The following is a 14,638-nucleotide window of genomic DNA, read 5'->3' as shown; positions in this document are numbered from 1 at the left end:
TGCAGGTTGTGTTCTGTAGGTGATTTCCTACTACTACTCCCTGCTTGGTTTCAGATGATTGCTACTGTTTGAAAATAGGAAAGAATGGTCAGCACAGGAAGCAGAAGTCCTCAGACAGTGAAATTCAGAACTGCATCTTCACTGTGAGGTCTTGCTGGTCTTGGGTTTAAGACAGGTATGGTTTCAAATATCATGGGGACATATACTGGCATTTAATCTCTGTAAACAATCATCAGTTTGAAGCCGCAATGATTTATGAGAGAAAAATATTTTGCTGGGTGCCTGTGGCTACACCGTAACTAGTTTTGTGAAAAATCACTGGAATAAGGAAATCACCCTCTGCTCAACGTTATAGAATTGCAGTACCCTTGCAAAGTTGCAGCAGGTCATTTTCATTACATCCTCCTTTTTAGAATTAAAATAATTAGCACTAATTCTGACCAGTGTGCTTAATTCTTCACAATCCTTAACATTATAGGGATGTTCACCTAATTGGAATTGATAGGAGAAGTAGGTGGAGTGCTAGGCTATAATTAGAGAGAACTTAATGAATACTTGCTTTTGTTATGCTTTTCTCTGACAGTCACTCAAAAATTGCTACAGAAAAGTTATTTTACTAAACAGCAATCAAGACTCTTTTTAGTAAAACAGTTAATTCTTTTGGCAGCATACTTTTTAAAAGTGATGCTTAAGAAAAAACTCTACAACCCCTGACTGGGATGCCTCTTATATCATACCTTATGTGACTCGCATGTTTCAAAGTGCTGTTAACTGTATTGACAGCTTTGCTGCAGTATCTTATTTGTGTTGGCTATGCTGGTTTTTTTACCTCCTGTAGTACGGCTAATTCTATCTTAAGCTTATGGAAGGTTATACAGAATTTGCTCTTGGTTAGTAGTAAAAGAGAACCTGAGAAAACATTTATGTTCTTATCTAAAACATCTTAGGTCTTCATTTCCCTTTATATCCAACAACTAAGAATCCAGTGGCCATCCTGTGTAGTAGCATGGCTTATAACAACTGACCTGCTCTCTGGTTGGATTTTGTTAAGCGAACTTCTCAAGCTTTTCCATACATATATTTTTAATGTTGATTTATAATTACTCTTGCATTGTTAATCATGTGGATAACTTCTCTAATTGGGTACGGAATCTGGGTTTTAAACTCTTTCATGAGTTAGAACATGAATTAAAAGGGACATTTCTTTATTCATCAAAATAAGCTATTTTCATAGAATCATAGAATCACCAGGTTGGAAGAGACCCACCGGATCATCGAGTTCAACCATTCCCATCAAACACTAAACCATGCCCCTCCGCGCCTTATACACCCGTGCCTTAAACACCTCCAGGGAAGGTGAATCAACCACCTCCCTGGGCAGCCTGTTCCAGTGCCCAATGACCTTTTCTGTGAAAAATTTTTTCCTGATATCCAGCCTAAACCTGCCCTGGCGGAGCTTGAGGCCATTCCCTCTTGTCCTGTCCCCTGTCATTTGGGAGAAGAGGCCAGCACCCTCCTCTCTACAATCTCCTTTCAGGTAGTTCTAGAGACTGATAATGTTTGTAGACAAACATTATTATGAAAGGATACTGGGTTTATGTTATCTGGCCATTTAGAATCTCTTATGTTATTGAGGTTAATTTACCAGAGTCTTACTTCTGTGTCATATACAGATGTGTGAATACTTCCCAGTCAGCTGCAGGAAAACTGTGAATCTGTAATTACAATTCTGCCATCAGCAGAAGACTGTTCTGATCTTTTTCTGATCTTAAAGAAACATACTAACTAACAATTTCCTAGTAGCATAACAAGCATGGGACTTTATGAATAATTATGCTGGGGCTCAAGTGTTGTAGCTAGGTAAAGTTCTTCAGTAAGTGGCTCATTAAAAGAGTGGAAGAAATAATGATTTTGAAACAATGACACAGGTGGTGGCTCTTCCCTCAGTTTTGTATTGTAGCAGTTGTGACTTTAGCTGCCTGAAATTCACTGTAGCAAAAACACCTGGGATTACTGAGTAGTAATTGTTTAGGTATGTGGTTACAGAAATGAGCTGCGGCATGCATAACTTGTAGTGGAGTCACAGGAGGAATGTCATATCATTATGGTCACCTTACATGAAAGAGTACTTAGAACTCCATAAAAGAGATTTCTGTGGAATTTTTGCGGGCCCACCAAGGAAAATGTGAGAGACATTTCCTGCAGTACCTTCTTATGGGTTGGTTAAATGTATTACAAAACAAAACCAGTAGCTCAGTAAAGATTTGTAGACGGAATTCACCAAGAGCTTCTTTAAAAAGTTCAGTCTGGTGACTTAACTGAGAATGGTTGCTTTGAAGGGAAGTGATAATTCACCCTAAGCCAGTTCAACAATACGTGTGACAATGTACTTTAATGCCCCATAGGCAGATGAAGAGTTGTGGGGCAATGAGTAAGACATACATTGCTTGGTCTGGTTCTGGTAATGAGCCACCAGCATCATGTGACTAATGATGAAAGACAATACTTTGTTTGCCCTTTCTCAGTATTGTATTTTCAGGGGAGTATTAATGTCATTACACCTCTGCTATTTTGATCTAGATGTCTGTGTTTAAGAAAGATCAATTTAACTGAATCAGGAGAAGGAGTATTAGAAAGACAAAGAGAATGGAGGGCTTGTTTTTGAGATGATATTAAGAAGGTTACTACCCATTCAGTGCAGCAAAACAAAGGATAAGAGAATATAATACATGCATCAGAGTGTAAAGTGGAAAGAAAAAGAATGTTTAAGCAAGAGAAATGGTTTATTAATTAAGCCAACATGAGCTGCAGCATCTGGAACAGCCATAATTGAGGCAATGGGGCAACATTTTTAACTAGTTTTGTAGTGAATTTTAAGGGAGGTCTCTCTAGCTTTACGGAAGGAGTTTAAATTAGAGATTGACTGAAATAAGAGAATAGGTGCCATAATCTGAAGCTTCTTCCAAAGAATATGTACTAAAAGCTGAAATAAGAAAGCTTTAGATTTTTTTTTTAGGAGAGTTGCCATTGATTCTGATGCAGGTAGCATACAATTCATGTCGCTTTGCCTATTTTCTTGGAAGTATTGAATGCCTCTGTTGTAGTTTATATTCCACTGCATAGTCTCTGTCTTTTCACAGAAAGAGTTCTGTGGTTCTAAGTGAAACTGCCAAAATTATGCATTTAATTCTAGCTTTTAATGAATTATTCTTGATTGGCTCTGTGAATAGTAAAGCTGTATGGCACAACAATATATTGTTATGTAGAGTACACATGCATACATATATATAAATGCATATATATATATAATATTATGCAGAATTACTCCTGCTGGCGTTTACTCTCCCCAGTGATGCTTTCCTCCCTTGTGTTTGTATGTAATTTTTTTTTGTGCAAAGGTTGCAGAATTCTCCAAAAGCTAATTTGCAGTCCTTTTGTTTTGTAATCTATTGAAGGAGCTTAAGCAGGCAAAAATATCAGCTTTAATTCATCCTAAATGTCTTCTTTCAGAATATGCTACCAAAATGTGGCATTTTGACTTCAGAGTGTTGAAACACTTGACTGAGTTTAAAAAATGAAATGTTTCAATATTTCAGATTTTTCAAATGAAATGTTTCAATATTTGTGTTTAGAACATTTAGAACTTCTGGCTGTGTGAAAAATGTAGATAATTAGACTAATTGTCTTAGGTTGGAACAAAATTTTGAAATGTGGGAAAACTGTGGCGGGAAACAGCTGTTGTTTTTATAGGCTATTTTTCAAGTAACTTATAATGTATACTCCTTCCTTCCCTTAGCCCCCATTTTATAATTCTTCTTTCCTTTTGCCTAAATAAATGTGTGTGGATATTTTAGGGACATGTAAACTTTGTAAAATTTTCTATAGCTTTCCATTTTCTATTCCAGAGCAAAAAAGAATCTGGAAGACTCTCTTAACAGCTTTTTTGTATATATATTTGGATATACAAGAGAGTAACAATGCCAATGACCTCACATTTAACTGGCAGTTAAAAACTCTGGGCTTTACACCATATCTGCTGTCTTGTCTTCTAATGTCATGTTTGGATGTTCCTTTGGAGAAACTATGCCTTAGGATGGCTTCAGAAAAGCCAGGATTGTAGTAGAAGTAAATTGCAGTATACTGTTGTATGTCTAATGGTACTATGCTGGGAACAGTTGAGTTCCTAGTGTTCATATATTAACTGTTGAATTTTTTACCTGGATTTCTATGAAAATTAGGCGTGTGGAGTCCATTGCCTTTCTCCTTGACTTTCAACTGTAGTAACTTCTGAAGCCAGTTTTGGTCACATTTGGATGGGGATATAGGTCTCAAACAGTAAGTTACTTCAAGTTTTCATGAAGATTAGCTGCCACATCAGTGGATAAAACCTTATTATTCTTATAATTGAGTGAAATGCTGTAGAGTAAAAACACTCCATAGGGAATTCAGAGAGGGCTGAGAGAGACTGTAAGAACCCAGAAATTATAATTTGGAGCTTGTATTTTTTAGAAATAAGTAGTTTCAAGCCTGAGACATACCTGGAGGAGGTGTTACTGATTCTCTCCAGGAGCTACCTATTGGTATATTTTCATGTACTAACTGTTATATATTGAGGCCAGGTATCACAGTCTCACTCTTGAGGAAATAGAGCATGGCTAATTCTGTGCCAGGTACTCTGGACTGACTGAACACCTCATTTTGTGTTTTGGATTTGAGCAGGTGCTTGCAATCATGTTTTTGATTGTGAAAGTTATGAGGTAGTTGTTAGGCAGAAATAGCTTGGAGCTAGCCATGGGGTAGGTCGGAAGCGTTAGGCATTAGGTAAAGGCTTTGTAGGGCCCCAAAGCAACTGTGAAGTCACACCACTCCCTGTACAAGTGTTTGAAATCATAATGCTTGAAATCCTAATCACCCTGGAGCTTTAAGTTGCTTTGTCATTTGGATGTGCTGCAGTGTTGTCCAGGAGCAACACAGCAGTGCAGTGGTTTTAACTCCATGTGTGTGTGCCCGTCAGTATAAAAACAAAGCTTTCAAATCAGTGAAACTGCTGTATGAATACACTTGAACCAGGCAGCCAATTTTGAATGGTGGCTGTGAGTACACTGGGATTTTCTGACTTCCCCAGGGTACAGAGCCTGGCTCTGTGCATCATTTTAGATGACATTGTGCAGTACAGATTTGCTGGAACTCCTGCCAAACTCCCCCTAGAGAACTGTTGCAAATACAGTTCTAGTTCTTTGTCAGACTACGTGTTTATTTCACTAGCAAGGCTGCTGAGGCGTCCCGTTTGTATTTTAGAGTACATCACTTCCAATGGTCCTGCAGTGCAGTTCAGGTCACGCTGTTTCAAAAAAATGTAATAGAACTAGAGTATTTCTTTAATCCTATAACCTCAGTTGTTCAGCATTGTCCCAATATTTACTAGTGAAGGAAACTGGAGTTGTCAGTGAGTAATGCATTTCTTTATGATAAAGTAGCAATTCTGTTTTTGATGGGATGTATACACAAAAGTACAGCACTGCCTCATCAAAGAGAGCTGAAAGAATCAGCAAGTCTTGGATGCAGCTGATCTCTGCTTCAGCAACAACTGCTATTTATTACATGTTCTTAAATATGTGCATTTAGTCCCATATGAGGGCAGCGAAGGTTGGCAGAAGGAGACAACAGGTAATTTGCAAACTCAGTTTAACAAAGCTTTATCTTTGTTTAATGATCCATACAGCTATGTAAAGAGAACTATCTGAGAGTTCTTCATTCTCTTTGAAGGGGTCAAGCAGAAGAATTATGGGCTGAAAACTGGAGTGACTGAGCCATGAGTTAATTAAAATGCGAGTGCTTCTCTGTGCATTCGGATCTCTTCTCCTGGACAGAGTAATCACAAAAATCTTGTGCTTTTACACGAAGTCTTGCTGTGACCGTGGGTGGTGTGTGCAGTTCAGGTCATGCTGTTTCAAAAAGATATAGTAGAAATAGAAAAGGAACAAAGGTGACCATGAGAATGGTGTCAAATAGAAATGAATCTCATGAAGAGAGATGGATTATACTAGAATAAGCCATCTAGGAAAAGACATGAGCAAAAGAGAATTAGTGAGAGAGAGCAAGACAAGGAGCAAGAGAGGATGAGAGTGAATGATACAATATAAAATGGCTTGGCGATAGTGATCAGGGAAAGATTGTCCCATAATTCTTATAACAGAACTAAAATGCATCTAAGGAAGTTATGAAGCAATTGGTATTGAGAAGTAGTTTTAAAAATACCATACCTAGTAATAAAATCCATTGTTGTAGCTGCCAAAAATACTTTTTAAAGTGTTAAAAAAAAAGTGTTTGGACAAATTGGTGAAAACCTATAAAGACTTATGAACAAATTGTAATGGAGGCTGGTGGAAAAAGCCCAGTGAACAAAATGGGAACTACTCTTATACTTAGTTTCTAAATGTTTGCTTTGGGCCATTTTCACTGAAAAATTCCTTAGTTAAATGAATACTTGTGCTTACCAGTAAAGGTGTATTTATGTACTAAGCAAAATCTTGACACAGTTGAACACTAATTTGAATATACATGTACACTTAATACAGCAGTAATGATAGTAAGTATCTTGTATGAAGATCAGTAACCTTGTAAACCAAATTATTCTGGAGGCTATTTTAATGAAAATAAAGATGTTTTTTCCATCAGTTGTGAATCTGGTTGCTCATGCATACATCATTATATGCAGATGTTATGGCTGGATGTTCAGCTGATTTAGAGGTCATGGATAGATTGAACAACTCCAGCTTACACCACCGGAGTTTCTTTGAGTATTATAGTGTAATATGTATAAGAGTAAGTATTTGTAATTTTTTTTAATAAATTTCAGCTCAGAATCACACTGTTCCAGTGTATGGCACTTTTTCTGGACCAGATTAACTTTTGTGATGGCAATTTATGATGTTTCTTCTGTTTAGCAAACAACTAATGAGAGCTGATGCCCTGACTTTAGGAACCATACAGAGAAACAGCTACTTTGCTGCAATAGAGCAATATTGATATTCTTAGTACAGAGGTTCTTGAAAGCATGAAAAAAATGGTGTCAGCCTCAGGGTATGAAAAGGGACACATGCAGGGTGCCCTGGTTTATTCGACATCTGTTGTGCTGGTATAGAGTGGGCACTCGATTAATTTGCCTGTCTGAGCTTCCCTTAGCTTTGGATACTGTTACTATTTTTTTTTGAGTTTGACTTTTGCCAGGCAGTGACCTGGTGTAAGTCCCTGCCTTGAGGCTAAAGCAAATTGATTTTGAATTAGCTTTTTGTCCAAGGGAAAGGTTAGGTATTAATTTTCAAGATTAATGTAGGACTGAGTTTTAAATAAAATTAATTGTATTACTTTTCTATCAGTGTTTCAGTGTATATATCCATTCTCTTTCTCTCTTCTGTCCACTAAAAAGTCTTCAAATCCAGTCCTTGCCTAGCCAGAATATTCTTGTGACATCTGCAGGTTCTTCTGATTCTGTTTTACTATATGTACATCTGAGCACTTGACTGAGCATTGCTTGCAGAGGAGGATTTAAATATTCACAGCATTTGGCCACTTTTGATTTCCCTTTCACTACTGATTCTCTGGCAAACACAGGGACTAACTCAAAAGCCTCTCATGTTGCAGGAAGTGAGAGACTTTTAAATAATTTCGTTGAACTTAGGGTGAGTCAGGCCCCAAGTACCTGCTTTTGGCTTGGCTGTTTTTTAGGAGGTTGACTTTGGTTTATGCCAGTCTTACGCATGAGTCCATAGGAAGAGGAGACTGGAGGACACATTTTTGCACTGTAAGACAGGTGTTGGAAATTAGAGGAAGAATGGTGGGAGAATGAGCATCTGATCCATTACAAAGTCTATAGGAATAGATATGGGACACTGTGTCCTCTTTCCTCCATGCTTCTTATTCTAAAACCCTTAGTGCTTTGCTATACAGAGACTGAGCTCAGTCCTGTCTGATCTTCCCAGTGAATAACTTTGAAACAGGTTGTTGGCTGATGCATTTTTACTAATAAAGTATATCAGTGTTTGTGGAGTTAAATTGACTTCCTAGAATTGTTTTCACCCTGGCAAGGTGTCCTTGCTCATCCTGTGCTTTTGCTGAGGAAGCTAGAAACACATCAGCTGCTCAGCATTTGTGGGTAAGCAAGAACACACCTGGCCTCGCTAATCACTACTCAGTGCCACTTAAAGGCTGATCACTGCTGAGGGCTTTATTTACAAAGTAAAAATTGCACTAGTCTGAAACACAGCATGCAGTTGCAATGAAATGTTAGTCAGAAGGCAATTCTCAGCATATTTTAGGATCTCAGGACAAAAATTGATATCCATAATAGTTTGCTTACTCACCACTGGCACCTGAAGCACCAAAACTCTGTAGTTATCCCATGACTGACATTCCAGCTCCGTAAGTATCTTTCTCTCTGCTTCTGCTTCTGTGAGGACATTTGCCTGACTATACCCATTGATACCCAGCTGCTACCCACGCTTGTTTTGGTAGAAGAGATTAGAAACTGGTAGTGGTGGACGTGAATCTCTTCATGGGGTCCTTGCTAGCAGAAGTCAGCTGGATTAGGATCAAAGTCTTTTCTTCTCCATTGGGTAATAACCATGATGCTAACATGCTAGGAAGGAAGTGGGAATCTCAGACCCTGCAGGAATGATTTGTGATGGCTGTTAAATACTATCATGTATAAAGCCAAGACGGCTTGAGGTTGTAGGCCATCATCCAATTAAAGCAACCTTTATGGACAAAAGTGTGAAATAGGCGTGGCAAAAATGAAGCTATAAGATTGTTGGGGTTTCCTCCCCCCGCCCCCAGTTTACACATTTTACTGCAAGGAGAGGAATTAAAGATCATAGAATGATCATAGAACCCCAAGTGTACATCTGACTTGTTTTTCTGGTTTATTTATCTTATGAGATGTTAGCCTGACAAGAAAGAATTGGAAACGCATATGACTTGTTCCCACAAGACAGTGTGGCATAGAGTAGTAATAAAATTTTTTTACAGTTGAAGGTTCAAAATACTGTTAAAATTTGTCCTGACAAGCTAATTCAAATGGTTGTTTTCCTTTCATCTGAAGATTTTTTTTTCTTTATCAGCAAAATTAAAAAAAAAAAAATTGATACATGGGAAAAACATTTTGCAAGCCAGATGCTTTTCAATTGAAAATTCATGCAGAAATCTTTGATGAATTTATAGGAACCTTTATCTGGTCCTAGCTATAACAGCTAATTAATCTTGGATTAAATATAGCATGAATAATCTATAGTAGAGATGTGGCATAGTTATTAATTATTAATAGTCAGTGCTGTAAGGCTGAAAGATAAGTACCCAGGGGAAAGTCTTTCCTAAAACTCAAATTGAAAGAAGCAAACAAACATAGGGTTAGCTATTTTCAGAAGTACTGGCAATGACTAGGTGTTTATCTTCCCTTGACACGCAGAGAGCATTAAGCACCTAATTGCTGTGTCTTTGAAAATCTCCACAAATTATAAAGTAACTGCTCAGCTTTATGGAATATTCAGCTGAATTGCCAACACATTTGCAATCTTCCACCAGCAGAAGGGCACCACAGAAATCTGAGCTTATAAAACTGACTGCCTGTCAGTTCCTTGAAATCCAAGTGAAAGTCTAGACTGCTTAATTGTTCACTGTCTTTTCAATCAATTTTTAACCCATGAAAATCAGGTCTAAGTGAAACATGTTTGATTTTGAACATTAGCTAAATCTGCTTTCCTAGGGAGGTTGGTGCACTGCATTAGGACTATCATGCAAGTTTCCGCTGTTTAATTTTTCATATGGTGAAGCATGAGGGTTTCATATTTGTGAAGTGGCTTTTATTACATCAGATTTTTTTTTTCTTGTTGTTAGAATATGTAATTGGCTTTTTCAAACAGTTGTAAATGCTGACCTGGTCTGTGCTATTATTTTAGCCTGGCCTTACAAAAAACGCTATCCAAGAAATTGCATTGTGCTCCTCCTAGATAAAAATAGTAGGATACCTCTTAACTCTCAGTTCTATAAAACAATTCTACAGCATAACTCACTGTCCAAGTTTCTCTTTGCTGTCTCAATTTTCAGCTAGGACTGCCTATATCCTGGTGGAGTTGGGGTGGGCATGTGAAGAGGTTAAGGAAAATAAGCTTGTGTATTGGAGCCTGCAGGAAAGCTGGGGAGAGACTGTATCAGGGACTGCCTTGATAGGATGAGGGGTGATGGTTTTGGGCTGAAAGAGAGGAGATTTAGATTAGCTATTAGGAAGAAATGTTTTACTGTGAGGGTGGTGAGGCACTGGAATGGGTTACCTATATAAGTTGTGGGTGCAACTTCCCTGGAGATGTTCAAGGCCAGGCTGGATGAGGCTTTGAGCAGCCTGATCTAGTGGGAGGTGTCCCTGCCCATGGCAGAGCCGTTAGAACTCGATGATCTTTAAGGCCTCTTCCAACCCAACCCATTCTATGATTCTATGATCTGTGTGCCTTGACTGGTTTCCTGTCTGTGAATTAACTCCCGATTGTGTCCTATAAAGTACTGCAGACTGTATTAAATTTCTTAAATTACCTTACCTTTTTTTTATACAACCTTCACCTTCATTATTCAAAGCAAAATGTATAAATAATGTATCTGTGTAATCTAAAAGAGTGAAATGAGCTAGATATTTCTGGTAAGCTGTTGAATCCGGCATTACTTTTTCAATTCTGTTTCTTTCTTCTTTTCCCTTAAAAAAGAAATTTACTGGGGAGAGGGAAGAAGTGAAGAGATTATGTGTGGTTGTTTTTTTGTTTTGTTTGTGAGTACCAGGGTTCCATATCAGTCTCAGTGGTAACTGACCTTTGAACAAAAATACATAGTAGTGCTTATTCTGAGCAGCCATAGCAGATAAGCAACAGATATTTGAAAATGTTCTTTTCAGGGTATTTGTTTTGTCAAAAATTGTGTTTCAGAAAACCAGCTTACAATCACTCCTGATTTTGACTGAATTCTTGAGACGTAATGATTTTTAAACTAATAAGTTTCTGTAAGCTATTAACAATACCTACAAAATATCTTGCACTGACCTTTCTCAGCAGAATTACTATAAGTTTTCAGGAACAATATTAGCTAATGTATGATACTTTAAGTATTTAATATGGTTTAAAAAATACTACGTTTCTTTTTGCAGTAGACCATAGGGATTTAGGACTAGAATGAACAAGGTTAAACATGAAACCCCTTAGTGCAGGACCTTCCAGTGCTGATTATGCTTATTAAAGCTAAATGCTGAGCTTTTTGACCAGCTGCTTCTGCAGCACGAATCTCATTTTAGCGTGGAGATTTTTTGCTTACGGGAAAAATCCTAGTATAAATGCTGTTGGCTGTGGTCAGAAGTGGCACTCGAATGCATGTTCTTCTGTCAATCAAAACATTCTCCTGAACAGTTCAGTTAGTGTCAGCAGGAGATGCACTAAGGCTCTTAACTAAAATGTCAGCCTGGCTTCTCATCACAGGAGCATCTGAGACTCTTAGGGTTTTTTTCCAGTAAAGTAAGAAAATGAAAGTTTTCCTGCCATTGTAGTCTTTCCCTGGAAAGTTATACAACAGCTGCTAGGCATCCATACTTCTCTGTTGTTTGCTGGCTGTCCATATCAGAAACATTTCATGGAAAACTCTTACTTTTCCCTTCAGATATTTAATTGTTGCTAGAAAAGAACAATAGCTTGCGTTCTGAAGGTGCTAATTGAGAATATGCTATTTACACATGCTTTAGTTATAAGAATTGTAGAAGACAGCATTAATGAACAGATGATGTTAGCATTGCTGGGTAGTCAGTCTTATTGTCAATGTGATCATTGTTCTGCAAAAAAGGGGATGAAAGTGCTAAGGCTGAAATGTTTGCTGCAAACTAATCTTTACAGCCTGTTTAAATTTGTTTTAGAAATATTTATCTGATTTTTTTCTCAACTACGTCTTATAAGCAGTGGTAACAGCACATATGCTTATGCAGTGCAATTCTAGTATTCTAACAGTATGGGGATTTTTTTTTTTACAGTTTATGCATGTTCCAGTGAAACAAAAATCCTAGTTCCTGTTTTTTGGTACCACATACATCTACCAAGGATGATACTGTCTGCTAGGATTCATATTAAATTCTTCTCTCTGCTTTGCCTTTCCAGCACTGGCTAGAGCCCAACAAGTCCATCTTCAAGCAAATGAAATGTAAGTGTTGAGCGCTCATGTTTTTAAACTGCTTTTGAAATGCCCAAGGGTTTTCCTGTGCTTCCATGCAGTAATGTAAAATATGCTTCACTTACTTCCTAGTGCAAATAGGCCCTTCATGTTGTATCTGGACTCCTAAGAACTCCGTGCTATCCTCATTTCACTATCTCACAGTGCTCTGCTCATCAGGAGCTTTCCCTTACTGCTTAAGACTAGAGCCAGAGGCCAGGTGATATGTGTGGGGTGGCAGATCTGGTGGGAAGACCTGTATATTCCGTCTCTCATTCACAGTCAGACACTATCAGCCAGTGTGAGTTGGCAATAAAATACGGAGTGTGGCCATCTGCTTCTGGCTCTTTCTAGTTTGTTTTCTTTTCACTACACCCTGCTTCCTGACAATGCAGAGCATTGGTTTGAGGTCAGTGTTACAGCCCAGCATACTCAAGTGCTATTGGTTAAGTGGTGAGCTCCTGCCATAGGCAACTGGAAAATGACATTTGTTATTTAAAAAAGATTCCCTAAAGTAGGAATTACTATTTTAATTATCATTTTGAAATGTTATGGTCTGGTGCACTTTTTCCATTAAGTGAGCCAGCTGTGAAGACTTCTCAGAAAACAGCTACTTTTCTACTCTAAAGTTTGTATCCAGCAGTGGAAGAAAGTGTTTATTTGACAGTTCTGGAGACTTCATTTGTGAAACGAGGGAGAATTTTACTCACATACCCTTTCTATACAATTTTCTGTTTTAAGCATGAGTACAAGGTGTCTTTTGTGTGGGAGATAATGTATTTGTTCTAGAATGTGATGAGGCTTAAGAGATTGTCTAATATCTATAAAATAATAATCCTGGGTGTCGGCTGGTCTACATGGAATACTTCAAGAAATTCTTCCGTTAATGCAGTAATAGTATACATCCCAATATATATTCTTTTGCATGTATATAAGCACACACACATACACCTAGCATGTTCAGTATGAACTCTTTATATCTCGTCTTCAGGTAGCTGGAGTGTTGTCTGGTGAAAAATCAGTTCAAGAACATCAAGCTAAAACTAGATTGTGCTCCTCTGCAGTGCTTGTGAATGGAAAAAAGGACTGTAATAATTAAAAATTATCTTTATCTCTTTGTTCTTTCCAATTTTTTATCAAACATAGAACAGAGTTTCCTCAAAGTATTCTGTAATCTGCAATTGTATGACTGCTTTCACCCAACAAAGGGCAAGGGCAAGGGCTCGTGCTTCTTGTGCTTTGCATCACAACCTATTCAGGAACTCTGGCAACAGATGCACTGAGAGTATTTTGATTTATTTAAAACAACTCTATCTGCATATAGATGTTGCCTAGATGTGATTGATGGTTCTCCGTAAGTTCAATAGATGTAGTGATGTGATGGTCTCATCAGAGGACTAGTGTGGCTTTTGGAGTAGAATCCTAGTGAAAACTCTGAAGACTGAAAATTGAATGCATAGAAAAAAAGCAAAATAAAATGCAGCTAGTATGAGGTTATTTATCATATTGGAAAGGTCTCAACAACAACAGCTAAACAGAATGAGACACTAACAAAGACATTTTGTTATCTCCTTGAGATTCAGGACAAAGAAGTAGAAGTAGAATTAGCTATGCAGTTGGCTTTTCATGAGTGACTTCAGTTTAATTCCAGTGCAACTTTATCTTTTGCCACAGGGAAGGACTTCAGTTGCTACAATAATACTTTACAGAAAAAATACTAGAAGATCTATATGTGGGTAGAATCCCTGTAGTCTATGCATTAACTTATATGTGTATATATATACCTTTTGCTCCCCTGGATTTCTAGAATGTGTTCTTAAGCATTTCACATCAGAAACTTCTTGATTTATTTTTCTAAATATATGGTACATTGATGTAGAACAATAAACAATTTCAAGTTTGATTCATCTTTTATCTAAAAATGCTGAGTTTAATTATGAAAAGCTTTAGACTCAGAGGAAGCAATAACTGATGTGCATTTGGAAAGCATCAGTCTCTCAGGTGAACTGAGTGAGCACTGAAATTGTTCGCAGGTGTAAAAACCAAAGCAATTAAGGGATTGGTTAATAGAATATACATTATGTATACAATTCCTAAGGGAAATTGTGGCAAAAATCTATTTGCAGTGACTACATTAGATTTAGGTTTCCTTTTCTTTCTTTGCCACTAAGGAATTCAGAAAACAGTGAAATGATCTGTTTTGTAAGAAGGGACTTCCATTTCTTCTGACGCAAGAGTATGTTGCATTAATACTAATGATTCAAAATATTCTAAATTCAGTTGAATGCTCAGATTTACATATGTTTTGGAGCAAAATTTGAAAAATGCTCTGTGCTTGATCTCAGCTACGGTTTGTGGGAAACTTCACTTTCCCGCAGCATAGTAACAAGTTTTTCAGTGTATTAATTCATGC

The 14,638-nt window shown here is 37.5% G+C and overlaps 1 protein-coding gene across 4 annotated transcripts in view; it reads left to right on the top strand.

The window, feature by feature from the left end:
• FRMD3 (FERM domain containing 3) overlaps nucleotides 1–14,638 on the top strand; it is a 141,124-nt gene that overhangs the window by 62,874 nt on the left and 63,612 nt on the right. For all 4 annotated transcript variants that reach the window (XM_069879980.1, XM_069879981.1, XM_069879979.1 and 1 more), the window contains exon 3: nucleotides 12,174–12,216. In XM_069879980.1, coding sequence (XP_069736081.1) covers nucleotides 12,174–12,216 — 43 coding nt within the window. The remainder of the gene's footprint in view (nucleotides 1–12,173; nucleotides 12,217–14,638) is intronic.

Source organism: Phaenicophaeus curvirostris, chromosome Z, assembly GCF_032191515.1.
Source record: "Phaenicophaeus curvirostris isolate KB17595 chromosome Z, BPBGC_Pcur_1.0, whole genome shotgun sequence".
Lineage (NCBI taxonomy): Eukaryota > Metazoa > Chordata > Aves > Cuculiformes > Cuculidae > Phaenicophaeus > Phaenicophaeus curvirostris.
The sequence above is the reverse complement of the archived record's forward strand: the minus strand, read 5'-3'. Positions and strand labels throughout refer to the sequence as shown.